The 26,709-nt window shown below is 36.6% G+C and overlaps 2 protein-coding genes and 3 non-coding genes across 5 annotated transcripts; 3 read left to right on the top strand and 2 right to left on the bottom strand.

The window, feature by feature from the left end:
- The first annotated feature begins 1,321 nt into the window (after nt 1-1,321).
- On the top strand, nt 1,322-6,162 carry arl5c (ARF like GTPase 5C). Its single transcript, XM_039687453.2, has 6 exons — nt 1,322-1,733; nt 2,818-2,878; nt 2,982-3,129; nt 3,223-3,306; nt 4,169-4,320; nt 5,533-6,162. Exons 1-6 carry the CDS (start codon nt 1,688-1,690, stop codon nt 5,579-5,581), a joined length of 540 nt encoding a protein of 179 aa, XP_039543387.1. The 5' UTR covers nt 1,322-1,687; the 3' UTR covers nt 5,582-6,162.
- A 2,052-nt stretch (nt 6,163-8,214) lies between these two features.
- On the bottom strand, nt 8,215-8,286 carry trnac-gca (transfer RNA cysteine (anticodon GCA)). The gene has a single exon. It is a non-coding gene; the product is annotated as a tRNA-Cys (tRNA).
- Nucleotides 8,287-11,004: 2,718 nt separating this feature from the next.
- Nucleotides 11,005-11,076, bottom strand: trnac-gca (transfer RNA cysteine (anticodon GCA)). Its single transcript has one exon. It is a non-coding gene; the product is annotated as a tRNA-Cys (tRNA).
- A 1,518-nt stretch (nt 11,077-12,594) lies between these two features.
- lasp1 (LIM and SH3 protein 1) lies at nt 12,595-21,684 on the top strand. The gene is made up of 7 exons (XM_039685815.2): nt 12,595-12,809; nt 15,158-15,252; nt 18,517-18,601; nt 19,448-19,555; nt 21,107-21,188; nt 21,276-21,364; nt 21,452-21,684. The coding sequence occupies exons 1-7, from the start codon at nt 12,741-12,743 to the stop codon at nt 21,623-21,625; spliced, it is 702 nt and encodes a 233-aa protein (XP_039541749.1). The 5' UTR covers nt 12,595-12,740; the 3' UTR covers nt 21,626-21,684.
- A 3,586-nt stretch (nt 21,685-25,270) lies between these two features.
- Nucleotides 25,271-25,342, top strand: trnac-gca (transfer RNA cysteine (anticodon GCA)). Its single transcript has one exon. It is a non-coding gene; the product is annotated as a tRNA-Cys (tRNA).
- Nucleotides 25,343-26,709: the final 1,367 nt, after the last annotated feature.

The following is a 26,709-nucleotide window of genomic DNA, read 5'->3' as shown; positions in this document are numbered from 1 at the left end:
GAGGGTGAGAAAGAATATCTGGTGGTGGGGTGCCAGGAAGAACACTAAGAAGAAAGGAGCGGGGATACAATGCAGGATTTGAGACAATGGGGTGCGAGGGAGAAATAAAAAGATGGTCATCACCTTTCATTTATGAGGGCAATCCTGGTTAACAGTTAACCCCTGAATTCATACAAGTAAATTATGTACTGATGATCACGCAAAGCATCTGATCGACTCCTCTTCATAAAGAGCATCACACACTAGCCCATGCAAGTTAAAATGTTATTTACTTTGCATCAAAAGCTTACAAAAACTGTAGTTAGGCATAAGAAATATTTCCTTCATTCCTTTTCCCTATATTGTAACACAAACGTCCTGACCTGAACCAACAACTGTTTTTGTTCACAGGTGGGTAGGTTACATGAAAAAAACACCTTACCAAAAACCACTTCTACATCATTCTTGGCCAGATGTGCGGATGACACGACTTAACCACACTCGCACATTTGTGCAGTGATGAGCATACGCTCTGCACATTACATGCTTCTGCTCTTCCTGTAGCAGATCCGCTCATATTGTGTCTCATTATTCCACAGATCATGACATTTAAGTAGTTGGCCTACCCAAAGTGCTCAAAAGGGTGTGCGAGAAACCTGATTCAGCTCACTACATACTCATAGGAGATTGACAACAGGAAACTGATCGTGCTCAGATCATATCAAGAGGAACAGAAAAAGTGACATGTCATTACAAGTATGGAAAGATTGTGGTTTCATCACCTGCTGATGGCAATTCACATGATTTGCTTTTGGTTTTTAAAGCTATATAATTCAATCAAATCAATATACATAAGTCAATAATATTGTTTGATTTTGATTGATTTCTGGTTGAGTTGGAATCTAGGGGGCAGAAAGAAAATGTCAAGTAAGGTAATTTTTATTTCTTTTTTATTTTCAGTTCAAAAAACAAGACAAATACAAAGCATTGTAAATACAGTTCTCAAGTAAGGTTATTAATTTGAGTCAGTCTGAATCAAGATGTAAGATACATGACAAAGAGAAAATGAGTTTGTTATTGTGTTTAATTTACCTACAGTTCATTTTCAGTTACGAGTCCAGGGAATTCCATGAGCTCTCTTACTTTCTGATTAAAGTTCCATTAAGTTTCCTCTCAAATTCCCCTGTAGCTCGAAAATAAAACAACAAACCGTCGAACAACGCCACGCCCCGTTCCATATACGGACAAAATAATTGTACGGTAATTTGCGTCATCCCCGTGGGCGTCCAATGAGGATTGCCGCTTTGACTACCCCTGAAACGCGTGACGCCACCTCTGCGTCATTACTCATCGTTTAAATATGCATGCGCCCACGAAAAACACGACGAAATTCCGTCTTTCGGCCCAATATTATGTATTAGAACAGCGGGGCTAGTGGACAGACACCAGTCGATTAGAAAACAGACACTTAGGGAAATCATCTTTAAGCATTTTCGAGCATAGTTTAGACATCTTAATGAATGTTTGACAATACGGAGCCGCAACAAGACAAGGAGAATATTATCGCTCGCTGGTCTGTTGTTTTAACAGCTTTCGAAGAATTTACTGCTCAGACATAAAGAACCAGAAGACTTTAACGCTCGGTGAATTCACAAAACCCGGTGTGATCGGTTAACAAACCGGCCTTTTAAACTCACTGCCTTCGGAAATGGGGCTACTGTTCGCCAAACTGATGACTGTTTTCGGAGATAGAGGTAAGTTAAGTTATGCGATTTAAAAACAACAAAAAAAGGTTTTTAGGAAATGTTTTAATATTTTTAAAATTGCCTTTATAGCTTAAAGCTGTACTATAGCTACATATTACTATTTTTTTCAGTAAAAATAATCAAAAGAACATTTTCATCATTCTCAGAAACTTATTTATACTCTTAATAATTAACGTGTTTTAAAACTCCGACTAAAGGACGGTTTTAATCTTGATTTTCTCGTGTGTAGTTTTGTAAAATGGTCAGCACCCCTAATCCAGGGTTTATATTTATTACGATATTGTTATGGTGTCAAAAGATATAACTCCAAGTTGTTTAGCAACAGGCAACCAACCAATCATGAAAGTCATCATCGGTGCGTGTTTATTAAACATTCATTAGTGTCTATAAAACATCATTGTTTATTTTCTGAAACTTTCACGCGCTGTTGTTAAATATAATGTAAGGTGTGAATTCTCGAAGTCGAATTGAGGAGTTCGGATGGTAAAGACTTTTTTTTCTATAATGATCATTCAAGCTTATATATTTAAGTTAAGTAATTTCACTAAAATGGCAATGAAGATTACCTATAAATTGTCATTAAAGTGAAATTACTGAACTTAAATATACAAGCTTGATAAAAATGATCATTCTAGAAGAACATTTTAAATGGTACTTATAGGCTTTTGCATCTGAACTCTTCAATTACTAAACCATGATAAAACCTGAATAATACTGAAATACAGAAACAAGATTTCCCAGGTTTCCAATGTGAAAAGGCCTTTTAAGTGACACTAATAACAGAAACACATGTTTATGCAAGTCTGAATGTTCTGTTCTTTCTGTATGTCAGATAAGATTACACACCAGTGAGGTTCAGAGATCATGAGAGTTCTGCTTACCTGTTATTATTCTACACCAATTTACTCAACCTTTTCAAACTTTGTTCAACCCAAGCAGTCAGTTCACTGAGTTCTCAAAATTGCGTTACTTCAAGATTAGGGTTGATGTTATCAGATGACATTATCATACAGAAACCAATTCTGATTAAAATGTCTGTATTTTTGTGACATCCTCCCTTTTCTCTTCTTAGAACACAAAGTAATTATTGTCGGTTTGGACAATGCTGGGAAGACCACCATCCTCTACCAGTTGTAAGTGTTTTTCTTATTGAATGTATAAGCAGGAGTACCACTGCACATCGACATGTTACATTTCCACTCAGTTTTTAAACCTTCAATGCCCTGTTCTCTTCAGTTTAACAAAAGAAGCCGTGCAGACTTCTCCCACAATTGGCAGCAACGTAGAGGAAATTGCCGTAAAGAAAACACGCTTCCTCGTCTGGGACATTGGTGGCCAGGAGAATCTCAGAGCTACCTGGAACTCGTATTACTGTAACACAGAGGTGTGTATCTTTCCCTACTGCCGAGAGACCGATACAGTATATTACAATTGTAACCTTTACAAGATGTATAATCTTCCTCTCTAAATGTAACAGATTATCATCCTGGTTGTTGATAGCACTGATCGAGAACGCCTCACTGTTACTAAAGATGAGCTTCATCGAATGCTTGCACACGAGGTTAGTTTTCATTCAGCTGCTTCATGACCCAGTTGTTATGAATATTTAATGGTTTTTCATGCACTTTGCACATGTGTTATCAAGGTCTGGGTTTAAAATCTAACTTTTATACAATTTTATTGATTTATTTATCCTTTTAAATATTTTCAAAACAGTATTGCTTTTTGGCTTTTATCAATCTTTTTTTGTGCTTTTGTAATTTATATTAGTTTTTTTTAAAATATCACCATTTAGGTTTTATTTATTTTTATATGTATTTATAGTTTTTATGTCCTTTTAGTAACTCAGTTCAACTTCTTTGAGTTGCCAAGACAAAATTTCAGTTTTTCATCTAATTTTTTACATTTTATTCTGTTTCTGCATTATTTAAATGAACAAAAATCTCTAATTCCACTGGTTTAAAAATATATATTTTTCCAATCAGAGAACTCAAAATTTTGACCAAACCGCTATTGTAGCCTATTATTTGATTAAGTCAAGTCAAGTCACATTTATTTATATAGCGCTTTTCACAATACAGATTGTATCAAAGCAGCTTCACACTGATAACATGAAAGTAGCACAACACAGATCAACAACATTGCTAAACACTAAATAACCCCAACTGAGCAAGCTCAAAGCAAGCCAAAAGCAAGGCGACAGTGGCAAGGAACCAAACTCCATCAGATTGGATGGAGATGGAGATTAAAAATATTTATTGCGGTAAATTTAGGGATTTCAGTGTGCATTTTGGATTTGCAAACAAATGATCAGGTTTTTAGGGTTTGGTTAGACCATCCCAAGTGAGATCAGCCCTAGTCTTAATAGTTTTGAACATTATTCTTTCTTGTTAATGGTTTAATTGAATTCCTTCTCCACACAGGATCTGCAGAACGCATCTGTGCTGGTTTTGGCGAATAAGCAGGACATGAAGAACAGTATGTCTGCTGCAGAGATCTCTCAGAGTCTGACCCTCAGCTCGCTCACCGCTCGTTCCTGGCATGTCCAGGCCTGCTGCGCACTCACTGGAGAGGGGTATGTGTGCTTTATACGAGTTCATATGTTTACCAATGTGTTTTGCTTGTTTAACTCTGTTTGGGTTAAACAATCTATTGAACCTTTAGAAAGAAATCTGTAAACTTGTATGTTTTTTTATTATTATTATTTTTGAAATCTATTATCATATTTGATACGTCTGGCGTTTAATTGCTATCATAGTATATGATATAGAGAGAATATGAAGAGTTCAGATGCAAAAGCCTCTAAATGCCATTTGAAATTTTCTTCTTTAATTATGATTTTTATTAAACTTGTATATTTAAGTTCAGTAATTTCACTTAAATAACAATTAATAGGTAATTATCATTGCCATTGAAGTGAAATTACTGAACTTAAATATACAAGTTTGATAAAAATCATAATTAAAGAAGAAAATTTCAAATGGCATTTAGAGGCTTTTGCATCTGAACTCTTCATATAGAGCTTTATGGAGCTTATATCTGAGGAGGAATAAACACCTCAGTTTTATTCAGAGGCAAAAATATGCAATTTGGTGCATTTGCTGATATTTATTTGGCAAAAAAAGAGGAATTCTGATTGCTTGTAATGTAGATTTATTAAATCTTTATAACCGTATAGCAGACTTTTTACATAAACTGCATATAAATATCAGTTGTCACTCTTCCAATGATCAATCTTTCAATAATATAAGATTTAGATGCTTTTTGTATGCTTCATTTATCATTCGTTTATTATTCATCAAAGCTCTGTAGATTTAATTGTGTACAGTGCAATGATGTTGGAGAGATGCTTAAATAAATAATCGCTGTTCAATTTTTTTCCAATAAAAAGCTTTCAAAGCTCAAATTGTTCTAAATAATTATGTATGGACATTTAGTCGCTTCAGTCCAGTAAGTGTTCAACTGCAAATATTACTGACTATCAAATTTATTTTTATGCTGACGGATTTCAAATTGATTTCTCCGCATAAAGTCATGAAGGTGGACAGTTGAATAATTATCCTTAAAGGCCTTATACTTAAAAAAAAAAATTAAATGTACAGTTTATTAAGATGACAGAAGGCGTGTAGCAGATTGTGTACAACAGGTTTTTGTTGTCATGATCATGTTTGTAAATTTGTGAATATTATACAGTAGGCAGTATAGGGTTGAGCTATTTCCAAGCCCGTTGCCTGAGTGAGAGCAATTTTTTATACTATATAACCACCTCTTTCCTTTCCCTCTACAGTTTACCAGCCAGTCTAGACTGGATGCGTTCCCGTGTTGTGGCGAATTAGTCCAGCAGTGGTGCTTCTTAAACCTTTGGAACTGTTGAAAGAGAGATCAGGCCTTTGACTTTTATCCAGCTCTCAGTGCCTCTCGGAGTAATACTGAAATAATGCTGAAGTCAGGAGGAACACACCTCATCCTGGAAGACTCTGCGTGTGTGAGAGGATGTGTGTGTGTATGCACGTTTGTGTTTGGACATTATGTGACTCCGTTCTAGAGGTCCACATGTTTACATTGCAGACTTCTGAAATGATCTGACATGATCATGATGATTTGGTGCCGCTGTATTCACCTCTGGCTGTGCCGACGGCTCCGCTTGGAGCTCCCATTACTCCCATGTGGAGTAATTGTCTACAGGCAGCCACCTGAGAGGGGGAGGGTGATCGTACTGATCCGTGATAAGCCACTAAGCTATTGAAGAACATTACTTGAAGTATTTTAAAAGGAATTGATTTGTGTATGTTGTGCAGATGTGTGCATGTTCAAGTATTTTATTCTGAAAGTAGACAGACTTGATATTCATAGTATGTTTTCTTATATAATTTTGTACAAAAAAGTTTTGTACAAATAAAAATCTACTAAAAACTTGCCTTTGTCTTTGAGAAATGTATTTATCCTGGGTTTAAAATGTATGTGAAACAAAGGTGCTGCCGAACCACAATCGATCGTTATCAGATCAAACGGAAGCTGACTTGTTGCTTAATTTGCATTGAACATTCAGATGATAATATGCCCCCTCACTTTGTCTAACCGTATGCTAATGCTTTTGTTCTTAACTGTTACTTGAAACAGACCTAATTGGCATGCATGTGTGCATTTTACTTTTCTAATGCGTTAAAGGGTTAGTTCACCCAAAAATGAAAATTCTGTCAGTAATTACTCACCCTCACGTTGTTCCAACCCCGTAAGACTTTCGTTCATCTTCCGAACACAATAGATATTTTTGATTAAATCTGAGAGCTGGATCACTTCTCCATAGGCTTCAATAGGATTGAAACTTGCCACTCAGAAAAGTTATGAAAGACATTGTTAAAATAGTCCAAGTGACTACATTGGCTCAACCTTAAGTTTATCAAGCGACGTGAACACTTTTTGTGCGCAAAAAAAAAACTAACAAAAATAATGACTGAAATACTCAAATATTAATTTCCTTCTCTGTGGGCCTTGAGTTAGTTCATGTAGTTTAACTGCACAGCTCTTCCGTGTTGTACATCACATTATTGGCCAACGCTGGTCATGTGTGTGATGCGTGTGATGTCTAATCTTACATTTGATGACAACACAGCCTTGTTGAGTGAGTAAATTTGAAATTGTATCCCATCATCTTTCCATTTCTTTCATCCTGTTGAGTCATCAAATGAGTTTAAAATAATGAAATAATTGCTTAGTAGTCAGTAAGGGTGTGTGTTTGGTAACCAGGCCCTTTATTAATCTTACTGGTTGGTGAAATTTTTGACCATGAAGATTCATGGGAGGCCTCAGTTTCCTGGCCTGTTATTGCCAATAATTGTTGTTAGTTATATGCTTTTTAAAGAGCCCCTATCATGAATTTTTGGAAAATGACTGTTCATGTAGTGTGGAATATAGCTCTAAAGGAATGAAAACATCCTGCAAAGATTTATATCTGAAAGTGCACCGTATATAAAGTTATTGTCTTTCAAAAGTGAGAGTCGACTCTGAGTCTATGAAATGAATTGTTTTTGAAACGAGTCATTAGCTGTTTCGTAGTGACGTAGATACGAAACATTAGCTCATTGGCCGCGCCCAGTTACTGCGCGTGCAGACGGAAGTGTAAACTTGAAGTCTAGAATACTTTAGCTGCATCATGTCGAGAAGACGCTGTGTTCGACAATGCAAAGATAGTTCAGCCACTTTGTTTTCATTTACCGGGGACGAGCATGTGAAGAATCAGTGGTTAGAGTTCATATTTGCAACGATACCACAGCAGTATAGCCCGATTGTGTTCTCATCATTTTAATGATGAATCGTTCAAAAACTTAAATGAATTCAAATGTGGATTCGCAAGCCGGTTGTTCCTGAAGGAGGTCTCAGTATCCAGTGTATATGGATCAGCTTCCTCCTCCGAATCACAACCTGTAAGTATTATTAATAATTGTTGCTTTTATGGGTTTTGTAGCGTCGGGGCGCGAGGAGGGAATGCGCAATAGGCACAATAGGCGCAATATGTTTGTGCCGCGTGTGTGTGTGTGTGTGTGTGTGTGTAAGTTGCGCTCAGCGTAGCTTCTAGGTCTCCAATGTCATTTTTTTAAATATGTGTAATGTTTGTCGCTGTTATTGGAGTTGTCAAGAATAGAGCGTCTTGTAGTACTGCAGTGCTTTATGTTTATGCGTTGGGCTAACAAACAATAACTGACTGGCTCATCTGACCAATCACCGCCGATTAGCGTCACGCAAAGGAGTGGTTTGGAAAAATGAGTCATTGTACGAATCATTTGGGAGTCGGTGAGCAAATCAGGTAAAAATAAATGCATATTATAAGACAACAAAAGTGTTTTTTGTCATTGCATTCATGGAAAACTTGTTGGGGACTCCCAGGAACATTTTAAATGCCATAATAGGTGCCCTTTAATACTGATTTATTGTCATTTAACAATGTGGTCTGGGTATAATAGTAAAAAGAAGGGGGCACCCGGATTTGAACCGGGGACCTCTTGATCTGCAGTCAAATGCTCTACCACTGAGCTATACCCCCATAGACTAATGTATTTCACAGGTGTGTTTTTCACGGAGTAGTCATCAATGATCAGTCTACACCCTTGGCTATTTAAAAGGTCTGACAGTGTGAATATTTGTTTTGTGTATGTTTGCCATTCAACAAGATTAAACTTAGCACTCTGGCCTGTGTCACTCTTTTAAGACTTGTTCCACATGTGGCCTGTTGCATTGGTCTAATTGATGTAATCATGGCCTGCTGCAGCGAGAAAATCAATATTAAAAAGGTTGAGCAAATAAAAAAAAAACAAGTATCAATGATTTTATCAATTCAGCGTGAAGAGCGCTTTAACACTCAGGGTATTTGTCTTGCCATCTGTGGTTCTGAATATCAAAACTGCATGCTTTAGGGTCATCTTCTGTTGTTGTGATTGCTGGTTGAACTGCACTTTATCGGGATGAGCTACCGTGAACATGGCCAAGAAATAGATGAACATAGTAATTTTCCACACATATAGAGATAGACAGAAGCATATCTCCATCGATTATCCAGCTGATACTCTGACCCAGAAGATAGGCACGTCCACCTTTAGGCACCTTCCAGGTTGCAGATTTGGGTTGCTGGGCGCCAGCATGTCCAGAATAACAACTCAGCCAATCTCCAATGATGCCAGTGGTTCCTTAACCTGTAACCAAATAGACTAACACACACACTGACACAGCTTTTCCTAGGTTGGATTTGTCCAGGCTCTAAACTATTAACAGGAGAGTCCTCTCAAAACATCAAGAGAATGCGTTCTTTCTCTCAAGGAGAGCTACACTTTAATTGGAAAGTAAGGCTTTAACAAAGAAATGGTCTCTTAAACTATTGGCTTTAATGACCCCTATATGTTTTAACACATTGAAGACCTTTCTCAAACACAAAACAAGTCCCTGTTTCATTTCTAATAGTAAAGTGTCCATCGTTTGCAAACGTCAGAATCTCGCCAGAATATGGTCATCCAGATACTTTTGCCTTCTCTTTTATGAGTAATGGGAGTTCGGACATTCTTCTTTTGTCACATATTGTTTTTCGCCTACTGGAAGTTTGCGTTTTCGGATGCAGCCGATATATCTATTTGGATTGTGGGCCTGTCAATCACTAATTTCCAATTTGGTTACACATCTAGATAAAGACCATAAAAGAGGGATTTTGAAAGAATGGTGCTGGAATGAGCAAGTTAATCAATACTCTTTTATAGTCTTTTTAATCAAAACGCTTTTATCCAAAGCGACTCACAAATGGAGTCAAAGCCAGCAGATATTTGCAATCAACTTTCACAGTCTGCAATCCAATCCAAAAGCATGAGGAAACCAACGTCTATCAAAAGAACTGTCACAAGAACGATACTGTTCAGCCCCAATTTTCAGTTTCATCCTTAAGTTCGACCTATAGTCTGACTCATTTTGGGAAGTTGAATCCATCTAGTTGGAGGTTGTTAAACATGTTTGATACTTTGAGTGAATTTTAAAACATATTGTTGTCAATAGACATGCGTCTCCTATGGAATTCTCCTTTTGTTTAGTTTGTTGTGTTCGGACAAAATAATAATTTGGTTATTTTATAGGCTAATAAAGGCCTAGGTCTTTCTAGTTATACTAGTTTGAAATAAAAAAGTTTGAGATACATTGATTGTGCATGATTTATGCAGCCTATGCTCCATTTTTCTTTGTAACCATTTAAAATGTCGGCAAGTGTATGATGCGCCTTATTCACGGCAGCGCCATCTTTGATTTTTAATGAGAATGAAAGCGAGGCTGTGAGTCATGCATCTCTTCAATGGGAAGGAACTGTTATTTAATGTGTTTTCGGATTGTTCTGCTTATGAAACACTGGAAAAATATCTTTCCAAGAAATTTCAGTTGACAAAAAACTCCCTACAATGTAAGCTGTGGAAAATTGTAAGTAATCGGAGCTTTATTCCGCTTTTTACAGCGGATGCCATTGGAAACGCGGTAAGTCTATCCCTCACAGACTCACTTTCATACCTGTCATGGCGCTGCTCTGAATAAGGTCTATTCCTACTGTTTCAAGTCTGATATTGAAATTCGGTAGTGAATTCCAGCATCAAGTTTACTGCCTTGTTCTCAAAAAGGAAAATCCTTGTGACTGCAATAGTGTGATAACTCGGTTATGCCCACATCAATAGCTCATGCTACAAATAATTTCATTTTAATGATGATTACTGACCTTGTTGGTCCCGTAGTACACTCATACACTTTGTAGATTTTTTTTCACCCCTTGTTTGGGGCGACACCTGGTGGCGACGTATATAACTAAATTAATTCCACTCAAAATCAGACAGACATTTCTATTTCATGAGAATTTAATCAGATCAATTTGTGCTTCATTACTTATACCTGGCACGTAGTGTGGGTTTGAGTGTGCCTTATTTCTTTTCGCAAAGCAGATGCTTGCTGGTTCGGCTTCCTGGTTCATTCCTGTGCAACGCTTAACATCATATTAATTATTCACATAGGCTATTGACATGTTGGCCTAAACAAGCAATAGTTGGTTTGAGGTTTACGTTTTTTATCAACTCTAAAGAAGAGAGAGATAAAGTTTTCTGTAGTCAAGAATCTGTGTGTTTGGTAACACCTTTTGTTTCCGTTATTGGTATTCATGTCAGGCTTCAGATAACTGGCCTATGTCATCATCACCATGTGTTACTTGAAAAACTGATTACTAAAGATTGGTCTGACGAAAAGAAAGAAAAACAGGGGGCACCCGGATTTGAACCGGGGACCTCTTGATCTGCAGTCAAATGCTCTCCCACTGAGCTATACCCCCTTACAAATAGTGTGTCACAGGTGGTAGTTTCACAGGTTACTGAAAGCTCAGTACATTGTGTAAATATTATAATGGGTGTGTGCAGGTGTGACTGTTTGTGTTGTGCATATTCTGAGCGTATAACTATGTGATCTCATTTGATTGCAATACCCATAAATACTGTAATAATCCGATAATTGCTTTGTTTATTTGTTTAAATGTTATTGAGGATAGAATGTAGTCTGAAATCTAATATACAATAATTTGTTGTGCCATATGTAACTTTAGTCCATTTATTAATGTTTTTGTGTACATTTTACATCTGGCAGAAGCCAACATTATATGATTAGGCCAAAAGGCTGGGACTCTTCTCCAGTATGTATCTGCATTCGCCATTAAATCTTGGCAAAAAATAAACAAATAATACATTAACATTTTTATTTTAATTTAAAAAAAAAAATCACAAAAACTACCAAAAAAGATAACATTTTAACCAATACTACCCAAGGAAAAAAAGTTGATTTTACAAAAGGACGCATTTTGTCTCACAGGGAACCATTAGGCTTCGTAAGCAAATAAAAAATATATCAAATTAAATAAATAAAATAACACCGTAAACACAGAAAAATTCAAGAAGTAAAAATGCAAATAACATATTGGAACATAAATAACTTTAAAATAATTATCCCCAAACAAAAAGATGCATCTTAGTCATCATCGTGATCATAAGCTTATGCTACATCAAAGTCCTTTTAGACCTTATATATATTGTCTCTGGCTATATTCAAAATATATATTCGCCAAACATATTTAATGTCAATCTGTCTGAACAAGAACTTAATATACAATATTTGATTTTTTCTGTATAAATTTGGAAAACATGCTACAACCACACTTATCTATAGAATGCCATTAATAATATCAATATCAATGTCATTATATAGATCAGTGGTGACAACCTGATATTTTTGAAAAAAAAAATGCTTTTTTGAATAAAAAATTATGCTTTTTTATTTTGAATATACCTTTAAAAACGGTATGTTGGGCCTACTTTACTAAAATGTATGTAGTTGCATATTTAGCCACCAGCTGTCGCTCAAACAAAGGGCGACACAAAGTATAAAGCTCGAAACTGAAACTAGCATCGGTTTCCCTGTTTTGGATATAATGTGAATAGCTTGCGTGAAAACTGTCTGATATACATGGATATGTACATATACATGACACTGGAGCTGTTTCAGTTTTGCTTCGAGTTTGAATATGCTGAATGCACATTATTTAAAAACACTTTGTTATTAGTGTTTACTCCCAATGTTAAGATCCGTTGGATGATGTCGTTTTAAAACAAATAAAACTGAATGTAAACACAAAATACGACGAGCCTTAAGTCTATTAACCCAATAGCAGGGTTTTTTGTTGTTGTTGTTGTTGTTGTTTTCATTTCAAGTGATAAAGAATAAATATTTGAGAGTGAAACTCTTCCGCTGAATGCCCTTGCTTATCTCTGAGCGGGAGCGCGCAGTAGGACAGAGCGGCAGTGCCGTGAGCGCGCCTTCCGTGTCTGACAGCCAGCGGTGCGAACTGGACTCATCAACGGCTAGCGATCCACACCTCGCGCGTTATCTAACAAATTCTGCTCTGCGGATCGTTTCTTCATCTCATTCCTTCGCTACTATTCCTCCAAAATGAACCCACTGTGTGGCAGATGTAATCGAGTGGTGTACCCCACGGAAAAAGTGAATTGTCTTGACAAGGTAAGGCATACGCTAGCATATGCTAGCATAGCTTACACATCTGGCCGTGAGAATGGGGTATATTTGGATTTAGATATGTATAAAACAGATTTAATAATGTGGCTTAAAGGAGACCATTTCCGATGTTGTGGCTATCGAGATTGCGAGCAGAGCGGAAACGTCTAAGCGAAGGGGCTAACGTTAGTTGTAAAGAAAATCCTTGATTGTGATAACTTCATAGCATGCTACAAGTTGTCGATGATATGTTTATTTTCCTCAGTGTGTATATCGTCTGATATCGACAGAAATTTTCCGCGGAAGTCGTTATTTTTCAAACAAACGCCATCCGCCTGTTCGTGGCCTCTGTCGCGAGGAGGAGGTGGTTTGTTTATGACGTGTCAGTCTGTCCTGTGGGCGACATGGACGGACCCGAAAAACCCAATACATCCCAAGTCATGTCAAACTTTAGTGTTTCTTAACGGCAGTCAAGGGTTGTATATTATCTCGCGGTTTTTTTTATCATTCAGACAGGTCCGCAGATACAACTTCGCCTGTGTAACGTTACGTATGAGGCCTGTGAGCTATTAAAAACGTGCTATATTTGGGCCAATTTTACACGCATTCCTGAAATATCAGTCCAACGTTAACCACGATATCAGTCGGGCCTTGCATTTACATGAAGTGCACATCTGTACTAACGTTACATGTTTACCAACCGTCCAGAGGAAGTGTCGCTGCGCGACGCGCTTGTGAAACGTTTTGTCTACTGACCCCACCCCCCTCTAAACCCATATCCTTATCGCTTTTGGTTTTGTGAGTGGTGAAATCTTGAGTTTTGAATGGCTTTAGCCATAGACGCTCCAAGAGGGTGGGGTCGCTCTCCTTTATTTTCATGCAGCGCAAGTATTTGCGAGAGAGAGAAACTGGGGCGGAGTGATAATAAGTAACGCGTGTAATGGACGTTAAAAGCACATTAATCGATTTCCTACAGTCTCCGCGGCCTTGAACGAGACAGCTTGAGGAATGATTACACATACGTAAAGTGCGTGAATGTGGCATGGAGTTTACGTAAGAATAAAAGTTAAGGCGTTTGGTGGCACGCCTCCCACAAATGTTGTCGAAAAATAGCTCTGAATAGCTCGTACACAAGTTGGTTCCTATTCATTGCCTAAAGGAAATGCCTCACAGTTGCTTCACACTGTCATTCTTTTGAGGCATGCTGATGGTTCCCTCAGTTTGAATTGCATAAGGTCATCATCTGTCTCTCTGAAGAACATCTCAGAAGAACCGCACCTAGAGAGGTGGTCACAAAAATGAACATTTACTCGCTCGCCCACATGAATGTTTACTCTTTGTTCAGAACACTTGTTTTGTGGTGCACAGAAAGAGAAGTTAAGCAGATTGTTCAGACAGCCTTTTTCTACACAATAGCAGAAGATGATGACCATCAAGCTTCAAAAAGAACAATAAAAACACCATAAAAGCCTCATTGAGATATTTTTTTTTTTTGCTCAAGTATTTGCTAGCAACTTCCTCTCACTGGTACTGCAGTAGATGCATGACTTTGTTGCTCACACACTCCTCATACACATGTGATCTAACTACAACATTCCAGCTGACTGCTAAGAAAGTGTTTGATATGGAAGACAAACATACCAACGTCTAGATTGTACGCATTGCAGTTAGCATGCATGACTGGCTGTATAGATGGAATGTAGGGTAGTGGGTCAGGTCAGTCGCTCCAGTCCATTTTCTGTGTGTGTGTGTGTGGTCTTTCATTACTGAAACACTCCCGTTGTTAACATTTAACTAAGGAAGCTTCTATTCAATGACTAGTGTAACTTGCAGCTACATAGTTCAGCGTCAGTGTGTCTAATGTTGCAAGAATCTGGGAAAATTGTGATGTAACTTCACTTGCTTGGTAACCACTTGACAACCAGTGTGCTATGGGGGTTTCATATAAACTATCTTCACTCAAGACATGCCAGAGAGTCTTTAAAATAGATGCATTCACTGAAAAAAACCTTGTCTTTACTTCGAATGGATGTAACCTCAAGTTGGGCTTCTTTTGGAGCACATGTGGTGCCTGAGCCTGTATTTCTTTCCAAGTGCTTTCCAAGAACAAGCACTCCATTGTTTTTTTCCATTTAATCCTCAGAGCGAACCGCATCGACTTTGTAACGGCCATAGCGACTGAATTGGCAACATTGAGGGGTCTGAAGGACTTCATCTCATTTGCTCTTTTTATTTGTCTTTATCTCTCTCAACCCCGTTGCAGACAATTTCCCTGTTTTTTTGCATACACCTCCTAATACAAACACAATTTAAAGCTTTAATCTATCATCTCTCTGTCTCTCTCTCTCTTTCAGTACTGGCATAAAGGATGCTTTAGCTGTGAGGTCTGTAAGATGACTCTAAACATGAAGAACTACAAAGGCTTTGAGAAGAGACCATACTGTAATGCGTAAGTATTGCTGCCCTCTGCACATATTCATGTGCTTGTACATATTCTTAAAGGACAAGTTTTGTATTTTACACTAAAAGCCCTGTTTTAAAATTGTTTCTGATGAAATAGAACATTTAAGATTATAATTTGCACACATAGAATTTTTGGTTTCTGTGGTTGCACCCCTCCCCCACCCCACCACCTCCACAATGAGGGCATAGGTGCACTGGTCTGGAACAATACTTCATAAAACAAGGTTTTGTCGTAGTGTTTGTCCAAGTTGGACAAACAGGGCTTTAATTGTAAAATACCGAACTTGTCCTTTAAAGTTTGCATTAAATAAAATTGACATATTTAACTTTGTAATCAATGGATAAAATCATGTCTCATTGTGCATTTTTTTTTCTTTAGTAAGTCACTTGAAAATATGTCATAATACAGAAGCAAATTCAGTCACAACTTTAAAATCTTTAAAATCACATTGAATTTCCATTCACAATCCCATTTTATAGAATTAACAAATATAATGCAGAACTTGATGTATTGAAAAGTGGGTTTTGCATAATATTAAAATGAGTTTCTAAAACAATGTCTGAATAACTAGTGGCTAACTTCCAATAGTGGGCATCAGTGTCTTATAGCTGGCCTGGCTTAAATGATATAAATCACATAAAAAGAGCATCTTAAAGGAAGAGGAAGTTAGTACATTGTATTTGAAGATAAAAAGTTTGACACTTTTTTGTCTTTTGATTGTGGAAAGGTCACGTCTGCTCACACAGTAGCTGAATTGTTCAGTCATTTGTGGAAATGACATTGAGGGAAATTCCTATAATTTCACAACAATGACCCATACATGCATATACATGCACAAATGAATTCACTTCTCTGGAATCCGCTTCTGATCACTGATTGACTAGTCTTGTGAGTCAGATACCTCAGTTATAACATCCCTGCCCATTCATACTTCATTCTAATGCAGACCACCAGGCTTAGCATGGCCAGAATAAATGTATGAAGTCGTAATGACCATCTGGCATAGAAAATATGCAAATGCATCCCTTTTATGAGTGTGTCTCACACTCATGTTCATAATACACCAGGGGACTTTAGTCTTTATTTAGCAAATTATTTATGTCTGTCCCTCTGTCTAAATCTGCTTCTTCCACTGTTTACTCATTCCTTATTTCGAAGATAATTTGAGTAAGTAAGCATGGCAGAGTAATTTCCTCTTGCGTCCAAGTCCAACAGATAAAGGCCTGTTTAGTTTTCAGAGTGATGGTCTAATGACAGGTCCACCAGAAGTAAAAAGCATCCGCTTGGATCACGATGGGATTGTCAGTTAACTGTCTGATTTGAGTGAGAACTAACCTTTAGCAAAAAAATATGAAATTGTATTTTGGACTGCATGCCAATATACTGATTGATATTATTGCCGAAAATGGTAGTTATCTGATATATCTCAGGGCACAACAACAATATTATATACTTTTACTTTATTCCATTGCGCCCACCACAAAAGTGTGCATGTATTTTTATGTCAGGCTCAATTGGTTAAACTTGACACAGTGTAGAAAAAAAGGCGCCAGTAAAATAATGGCAATAACGGTCAAAGATTGGCAACAGTTCAATTTATTAAACATTTAGTACCGGTAATTAGGTTGTTTGAGAGCTGTAATGTAACTCGGCACAACATCATGTTAGCTAGATAGCTTTATGATAATAATAAATCAGCAGAAATTACAACAGCAGTGTTTATTTCATCACACCAATCTAAATGTTTGTTTGTTTTTTGCCATCTGTCCATCAAGCCCCCCTGTAATTTTATCCATTAAAATGCATTTGAATGTTACTGTAACATGATTGGTTACAAGATAGTTTGTGAAACACCAACTATTTCAAACCGTCTTTGGTTCACCGTATAGTTTTAAAGAGAAAATATTGGTGTTGACTTTGCAAATTGCACATGGTTTGTCTTAAAGCATATTAAAATACCACATAGACTTAGACACCTTGATTTTCACCACAGATGGACTAAAACTTTAAAATATTAAATATTATTATGAAATAAAATGCAATATAAATATTAGATACAAAATCAGAAACTAGAAATGTTGCTTTGGCAACTAACTGAAATAAAATTAGTTGGAAGTATACTAAAATGACCAAAACTAAAACTGAAATAAAAAAATTAAAGCTAAATGGAAATATATTTTTGAAAATCTAATAAAAATGACAAAAGCACATAACCAAATTACTAAACTTAAAATGAAACTAAAAATGCAAACTACTAGCTACAAAATATTATGCTAAAATAAGACTGCTGAGCCCTTAATCTCCATTGATTTTTAATTGAATGATGTATCAGAAAATAAATATAAATGTCATTTGTTTGAAACTAATTTGTTGGTCACTACGTGACTTTTGAAGTCTTTGCCGTAGATTTTTGAGCTAGAAAAGATCAGTCTATATTTATTTACACTGATTTACAGAGCATGCTCTGTATTATGTGTTGGTTGCCTGCAGAAACACAGCGTCTGTGTACTATATATAGAGGTTAACTAAGCAGACCGGGAGTCCTGTTGTAGCCAGGAGCAGACAACATCTTGATTTGCTCAATTGTTGTGTTGTGAAGTATGATTAATTTTACCGAATCAGTCCTGTTAAATCCTGTCGTGTCACATTATGTATGTGAAATGGTTGTATGATTAGTTTAATAGTTCTGTTTACTACTGTATTACCAAAATATATCAGTTAGTGCTGTAATTGTAATTTGTGTACTCTGTTGTAAAGTTCTGTTATTTCTGGTACTCTAATTATGTGTTGCGTTGGATGATTGTGGTTGGGGTGTTCTCATGCTAATTTTATGTTGTGTTGGTCTGTGAAAATAGGGCACATAAGCTGCCTTGTTTACACAAGACACAAATTACACTAGTGCAGCTTCACTATCCCCATACAGATCATTGATAAGCATGTGGACATTTACATACACAACCACTAATTCAGGATCTTTGTCTTTATCAGCAACGTGGTTAAGAAGTGTCCAATTTGAGTTGCCTTGATGGGTAATATAAAGAGCCCATCATAACAATGAGCTACAGTCACCAGCATAAATAGTTTATGCATTAAATGTGATTTGAATCATATTTTAACATTTAAACATTAATAATTAAAAATACTTTTGATTGTCATTCAACTAGGAGAAATACTGAGATGTTAATTTTTCAAATCCTTATAAGATTTCAAATGCTGATGATAACTAAAATGGCTCTGTGTGTATTTCAGACACTATCCGAAGACGTCATTCACCAGTGTTGCGGACACTCCGGAGAACCTGCGCCTGAAACAGCAAAGCAAGATGCAGAGCCAGGTACAACATGCCAATATTTGCTTTCTCTTATCATCCTATCTCCTTTTCTGGTGATTTCTGTTTTTTTGTGGCATAATAAATCATACTCAAAGAATGCATAAGTCAAGTCATAATCATCTCCCAGAGCTCCACCTGCCTCCACCTGAGGAAGAACCTGATGTTGAGCTATGTGGAACACAGATTCTGGTGTATCGTGACTTTTTAAAACACTAGAAAGTGCTATTTTTAGTAATAACTATTAGGTCAGATAAACTATTATACAAGCAACTATCATCATAACATCTCATTCCACTTTCTCAGCTTTTACTGATGTTGTTTTATTGACTGCATTAGTAAAGATAAACCATTAATGCTCATTATCTCTATTATACTCACAAAAAAGAAATATATTTATAATAGAAGGTTATAACTACGGAACAACATTTGTTTTACCTTTTATTTAATGTATTGCTAGCTTATTATAAATCAGGGTTTTAAACTGTATTTAGACTAAAATAGATTTGAAAAAATGATTAACCTCAAATAAATGATTAGAAAATTAAACTGCTCATAATATTTAGATTTTGATCTTCTGAGGTTGATGATAAATATTTTGTTAATGTTATTCACCTGTGTTCACTCACCAATTGTTGAAAATAAAAATGACTTGATTTGTTAAAGTCTGAGGGCCTTTTTACATGGGGGGGGGGGGGGTGCCAAATATAGTTTTTTTATGATTATCCATCAACTAATCTGCATTTATGTAATATAAGAGAGGGAAGTACACCTTTGAACCTACTTCAGTTGAAATGAACAATTATGATTTACTTTATATTTGCTATTGATTTTCGTGTGTTTGTATTGCAGGTGCTCTACAAGGAGGAATTTGAGAAGAACAAAGGAAGGGGCTTCAGTGCTGTGGCTGACACACCAGAGATGCAAAGAATCAAGAAAACGCAAGACCAAATCAGCAACGTAAGTCTAACTCTTAAACAATAAATTCAAAATCATCTACCAAAACTTTTTTTTTTTTTTGCCCTTTTTTCTGTTCATTTACTTTCTCCTGTGTATTATGCCTGATATTTACTTTTGCTTTTTGTTTTGCGCCTCAGCCTCCCAGCCTTTCTCTTCATGTCTCCAACAAACAGAACAAACAGTTTATCTATCATCCTAATCTCCTTTCATTGTTTATTAATGAATTAGCAAGAAGTCATAATTATTTGAGCTTGATGGAGCACTTCTTTAGTCCCACCCTTCGTTTTTCACACAACACCTGCTGAAGTATCTGTGCTGTTGCCTAGTAACATTTGTGTCACCAACTTCCTTTTTGCAATGTCATTTCCTGTCAGTATGAAAGCGAGCAAGACGGCACTCTATTATCTGGCTCAGGAGACACCCTGTGGACGGTGCAGGAATTACTATTCATTTGTCACCTCCGCTCAGAATGAAGCTTAATTAAATTAAAACGTCTTGCTGAAACCACCACTTTACAAAATGAAGAACAGTTTTCTGAGTAGTTTAATTATAAGATAGCATGGCATCAGTGTTTCTCATGCATTCTATTTTTATTCTCCCTCGCTTCAATTTCCTGTAGTTATTTCTGCTTGAACCGTTTACCCAAAGTGCCCATTGCTGCAGAAGAAAACCGCATTGTGGTTGTCTTCATTGTTGCTCTTTGGATGCTTTTAGTACATGGTCAATGAAGTCATCATATACATATGATGAAATGTTCTTTTTTTATGAAAACAAAAGAATATATATTATATATATATATAATAGAATAATTTATAATATATATTTATAGTGGTGTGTAGTGGTTTAAAATGAAACCACTACAAAGTCCTCACATTTTTTTATATAGCGATCTGTCACCTCATTTTTCTAGTTAAATAAACAATACATAAAAAAGAGAGACCAAATACAACTCTATTTTGTATTTTTACACTAACTCTTTATCATAAAAAATCAAGAGGCAGGATTTCTCGCATAGACCAGTGTCATATACAATCATCATAACTGATCATATCCAATAATAGCTTGATGGAGGCATTACCTCCTATCGCATGACTTTCCCCCATTCATTCTCAATTAGAATTATCAGATTCATTTTTAATTTTTCAGAACAAATTTATATTCCTTTTTATTTCTTCACAACAAATATATTTCTATTTTTTTCATTTGCAATAGTAACTGGAAAGTACGAAACTGTAACATAACTCCATTATTCATGTACACATTTTTTGTTGGAAATCAATGTCATGTGTTGCAGATGTTTCATATAATTTTCAACCCAACTGCTTCCAAGACCTGCTTTTTATGACAAATAATTCTCGCAATTCTGACTGTGTTATTCGGCTAAATAATGTTACTTTGGTGACATTGAAGAATTCACAAACGTTTAGTACATCACTAAATGTCCGTTTGCGAGGGTTTGAGATGATGAACATAAAACATAGTGACAACATCATAGTTACTGTTCTTTCTTCCTGTTTTGACACATAGTATGTCTGTGTGTGTGTGTTTTAGATTAAATACCATGAGGACTTTGAGAAGAGCCGAATGGGAGGGGAAGGCCCACCACAGACACCTCAACAAATTACAACTCCAGGTACACAATATTTTGATTGTTGTCTGGACGATCATTGCAGTGTCAATTTCCTGTGAGCCATAAATTATGAAAATCTTTCTCTTGAAGCATATCAGCCCTCGGCAGCATCTAAGAACTATCACTATGAGCCTGAGCCCGTGCGTCAGGCCGCTGCCGCCCCTCCTCCCAGCTCTGGGGTAAAAAAACTCTTAAAACTCTAACACACACTGTCCCACACGCTCTTTCTTTTCAAGTCCTTATGGTCCTCTTTGCATGTGTTGCAGAAGCGCTACCGAGCGGTGTACGACTACACCGCAGCTGATGAGGACGAGGTGTCGTTCCTGGACGGTGACCTGATCCTGGACGTTCAGCAGATCGACGAGGGTTGGATGTACGGAAGAGTGGAGCGCACTGGCCAGCAGGGGATGCTGCCTGCTAACTACGTAGAGGCCATCTGAACATGAGAGAGTGAAAGGATGAAAAGGTTGAAAAAAAAAAAAAGAGAGGGGGGGGTTGCGGCAGAGACGCAGATGATTAGCCGAGTGCCATCTCACCTTTCAAGATCTCATCTTTTTCCTCTTCTATTCCTGCACTAACTGTCCTATCAGGGGTCAGCCGCTGTGACCCGGTTATGATCCAAAACAAACATAGTTCAGTATGTAATCATACACCCCAGCAGCGCATACACGTACTTGCATAAATAGTGAATGATTTACTCCTTTCATCCATATCTTTCTCTCTGTATGCACCTCCCTGTCTATTGCTTTTGCTGTTTGTTTATCTTTTTTAATACGCGTTTCTGGAAAGGTGCTGTCACAAGTGGCACTTAAGTCTTAATAAGACTCGCGCACACACAAACCCACAAAATACATGACCACACAGGCCTCTAAAATATTTAGGGCCTGCCATAGAGCACTTCGTACACATCTCAACAAATTTATATTATCGGTTGCTATGACAATATGTGAAAGAATCTGGTCCGAACTTCATTTATGTTTTTTTTTTTTCATATATATATATATATACATATATTTTTAATTGTTTCATATCTTGTTTGCAGTCTGAGTTTCACATCTCATTGACTGTGGTTCTGTAACAATGCTTGAATATAAGACTTCTGTCCATTCCAATCATTCCATGCGTCTGACCATTTGCATCAGGTGTTGAAACTGGATCTTAAGGGGCGAAGCCTTTTGCTACTTTCATGTTCACCTTGCTCAACAAGCTCCTTCACATTCCACTGGCCCTTTAGAAAATGAATTAGAATATATAAGCATACTTTTGTTCTGTTTGCTCCTGCTTTTAAAAATGACAAGGAAATAGTGATGTACTTAATAAAGGGAAAAAAAGAAACTATTTAGTCACTTAGCGAGCGAGGAGTGGAACAGCATCGTAGAATAGAAGCGAGGAGCCCAAGCACAATTCTATGGACCATTTTTGCTTTGGATTTTAATCATTCCATTGGTTTTGTTCCATTACGGTTTTGGGGTGTTCCATGTGCATAGTATGAAACTGTAAGACGTTGTTATTGATGTTTTTGTTAGTTTGATTTTTTTTTTTTCCTCATATCATTGCTTATTCACATTGCCTTGCTGGTATTGTACGAGACGGAATTTTAATGTCAATTTATCAATATCAGTGGAATAAAAAAAATCTATTTGTATACCAAGGCAGGCGGGTTTGTCAAACGAAAAGAATTGTTAACGGTATTAGAATGTTTTAGAGCCTAGCATGTATAACTGGAAACTATGTTACTGTGCAAAGACTCTAATGAGATTCTACTGATCATTGTTCTCTAAAATGCCAAAATATAGATGCAGAGAATGATCAAAGTGTTTTGCTTTCACACTATTTCCACTATTGTAACTTCTGAGGTGCAATATCTGGGTTACTTTTTCCTCTTCTTGAAAACATATCCTCAGAACTTCTTCAATATTTAGTTTTGGTGTACTATCACCAATATCCCTCCATTTCATTGTAACACATTTTTAAACACCTTATTCTGCACATTATAACCAGCTGCATCACTTTTTTCAATGTAAGATACCATATACTAATATCTAATATGTACGCTACCATTCAAAGGTTTGAAGTGCGTAAGATTCTTCTAATGTATTTGAAAGCCATTGTTTGCTCACTAAGGCTGCATTTATTTCATCAAAGTACAAAAGTACAGTAAAAAACTGAATATTGTGACTTTTCCAGGATATTCTTTGATGAATAGAACATTCAAAAGAACAGCATTTACTTAAAATAGGCTTTCTTGAAATAGAAATCTTTTGAAAAATTGTCTTTACCAACACTTTTGATCAAATGAATGCATCCTTACTGAGTAAAACTGTTATTTTCTTTCAAAAATAAATCTTACTGATCCCAAATTTTGAATGGTATTGTATAAATTGGATTTCTAAAACTCTTTCCCCTTTTTTTAAAAAAAATTGTAGTCCATGCTTTTTTTGGTAAGATGAGACATAAAGGGATACAACAAGATATACTAAAAATATCCAAATCAGAATGTTGATCAGAATCAGAATAATGCTTTTTCTTTCACTTAAACCCTTTTCTTTTTTTCCCCCATCTCTTTATTCCAACACATGCTATCCTATCTTAAATCTAACAAAGTTTAGCTAAAGTTGAATTGTTCTTCTTTTACACACTGGTGGAAAATCTATGACAGTATGTATAACACATCACTGTTAGTAATGGTCAGTATTGAATGACAAATCACCCAGAAATAGACAGGAAGGATATTGAAAAGGAACTAAAAGGTAGAAAATGTGTGAGAAGAAAAATAAACTCACAAAAACCTTGTGAGTATGTATAAATGCTTGCTTCCTCTCCTGATTAAAAAAAAGTAATGTTTTCTTATCACCTAGTTACCTTCCCTTTTTCGTACAGACTAGTTTGATCCTGATAATCAAATGTTGCACTCATCAATAGAGGATGCACATGATAAACTCCCCGTTCAGCGCTCGGCCCTTGTTATTGCCTGCTGTATCTTTCTAGAAGGGAGGACAGTATTATAGTGATCAGCTGGCGGGGAGGGTCTCAAGACCACAGCGGTCCAACATCCCTCATCGCTGCCTGATCATCCTCCGCTTCTGCTCTGCAAACATCATGCTGGACATCTTGATATTGATGTTCTTCGCCATCATCGGCCTCATGTTCCTGTCCTACATCATCTACATGCTGTGATCGCCATGGCATCCATGAGAGCGGATGCCGGATTCACGTCCTCGGGGGTATTTGAACACAAAGGTTGGCGATGAATTTGAGATCATTGTGTTTTTATAGCTGTCCTTGATAATATTGGGTTGACGGACCAAATCGTTTTAAGGCAGGTTGTGGTTATGGTTAGAAATTAGGACTCATTTTAAAATGTAGCTGGATATTAAAATTGTAATTGTAAAAAAAAAATGAAATAAGCTCTATAGATAATGAATATTAGCTACTAGGCCTCGCTATAAACGCTATGCGCTGTATTTTGTTGCAGCTTACAGGAAGAAGCGCTGTGTTTGTGGGATCATGTCTCTGCATGGATCCAGAAATGAGGAACAGCTGTAACGAGAATTCAGTGGAGGACGCAGCAGGATACACTTACAAGATGAGACTTCACACTTCCTTCTCATTTCTCTGTCATACAAACACTTTTCCTACAGGATAGCACTTAACACACACACACACACACAACCTACACCAGACTGCTGTGTTCCTCCTACCTTTTATTTAGAAGACACTATTCAAATATATTTTCCTAAAGGCGCAGTCCATGGCAGAAACAGTAGGCTAACGTTACCACAAACTCTAAAATCTATGGCTGTCTGGCTATTATTTGTGTCCTATTCTTCTGTCTATAATTTCTGCACATGTCTATCTGAAAACAAATGCATGTATTTTATGCCAATGGATGTTCAAAAATGACCAATTGATTTTCAGAATAAAGAGCCTTTGTGAGGATGAAACGGCCTAATTGTGTAGAATTGTTTGTGTTATGAAATAGATGGTCAAACAGTTTACGGAATTATTATTATTATTATGAGTCATTTTTTACATTACTGATTATATCTTTATATTTGCTTAAGTAAATGGTCGGTGTATGGCGAGGGGGTATAGCTCAGTGGTAGAGCATTTGACTGCAGATCAAGAGGTCCCCGGTTCAAATCCGGGTGCCCCCTAGGGTTGTTTTGAGAAAATACATTTATGTAATAAAATTGTATAACTGCAAATATAACACGATCATACCGCGCTCATTAGACCAGGCGAAACGAAATTGAAGACATATTTAAACTTAGATCAAGTGATTTGTGCTGAATACAGATCACCAACAGAGTGCAGCACCGGACACCAGATGAACGAGTGCCACGTAGACAAATGCACGAAATATAAAGAATTACAGCGACATCAATTAAATCATCAAACCAGCATTCTCAGCCATCGTGGTCATCTTAAATCATCTTCCCCCGGTTTCATAGACCAGGCTTTAGCTAGTCCTAGATTTAAATGTTTGAGTTATTTTGCGACTTACTCGAACAGATGATCTTAAAATATGTCAGTACCATTGTTTTGTCTTAAGATGCACACCAGTTGCCCTAATGTTTTTTTTAGCACGTTTATAAAAGCAACTTAAATGCCCGTATTGAACTAAGGCTTAATCCTGGCTTAATCTAAGTCCTGTCTGTGAAATCCTTGTATAATATTGTATATTTAGATTTTCCTCAGTCAAACCAGATGCTCCTGAAGATTTGGACTTTTATATATTATATTTTCTAGTTTAATTATAATTATCTATATTTTGTACCATTTCATTTCTTTAGTTTATTAAGTGTTCCGTCGTGTCATGATTCATGTGTTTATTGAATGGCTGTTTCTGTTTCTATTAAAGTCAATGAGAAAAGTAGGACGAAATTAAGTCCAAGCAGTTCATTGCATAAAGCATTGACTCTTGAACAATAGAATCATGAGGTATTAATATTTATAGATAGGTATTATCTACTGTCTATGGGTATTATAGATTGAAAATATTGCCCAGAAACATACATTTTCCCACTAAGCACCTGGCAAAAAGAAACTAATGTATTTTCATTTAAGCAGTTTCACGTATTATTCAATATTCTCTATCTGAAGTGGTTTTATTGTAACTACAGCTGTTTAAAATGTTGGTAATAAAATCTCAGGTGACTGTCATCAGCAGCCATCAAGCATATCAGAGTGGAACTTTTAGTATTTTGGTTCTCATCAAAAATCAGAAAAGGGAAGCGCTCTCTCTCTCACACACACACACACACACACACACACACACACACATTTCAGAGCCGTTCATCTAATAAAGCAGTTTTTAATATTACAGGAGTCTGCACATGTCTGTGCCCTAAAGTGAGTAACAAAGTTACTTCCTCTCTGGACTCTCCAGCTCCAAGCCTAGAAGTCATGAGACAAAGCACATGACAATGTACACCTCATAGCTACACGTCCACAGGATATGCTAAAATTATGTTACTTCAACATTTCATTGACATTTAAATATTTTAGTAAACATTTTTTC

This window comes from Pimephales promelas, chromosome 3 (assembly GCF_988280905.1).
Source record: "Pimephales promelas chromosome 3, fPimPro1.hap1.1, whole genome shotgun sequence".
In the NCBI taxonomy this organism is placed as follows: Eukaryota; Metazoa; Chordata; class Actinopteri; order Cypriniformes; family Leuciscidae; genus Pimephales; species Pimephales promelas.
This window is presented reverse-complemented; position numbering and strand designations above follow the sequence as displayed.

Bases quoted from the DNA above. Each gene is read 5' to 3' on its own strand.
- arl5c (XM_039687453.2), top strand. From the start codon at position 1,688: ATGGGGCTACTGTTCGCCAAACTGATGACTGTTTTCGGAGATAGAG. The intron at 1,734-2,817 runs GTAAGTTAAGTT...TTCTCTTCTTAG, and splicing joins GACTGTTTTCGGAGATAGAG to AACACAAAGTAATTATTGTC. The intron at 3,307-4,168 runs GTTAGTTTTCAT...TTCTCCACACAG, and splicing joins ATCGAATGCTTGCACACGAG to GATCTGCAGAACGCATCTGT.
- lasp1 (XM_039685815.2), top strand. From the start codon at position 12,741: ATGAACCCACTGTGTGGCAGATGTAATCGAGTGGTGTACCCCACGGAA. The intron at 18,602-19,447 runs GTACAACATGCC...TTTGTATTGCAG, and splicing joins AAAGCAAGATGCAGAGCCAG to GTGCTCTACAAGGAGGAATT. The intron at 21,189-21,275 runs GTACACAATATT...TTTCTCTTGAAG, and splicing joins TCAACAAATTACAACTCCAG to CATATCAGCCCTCGGCAGCA.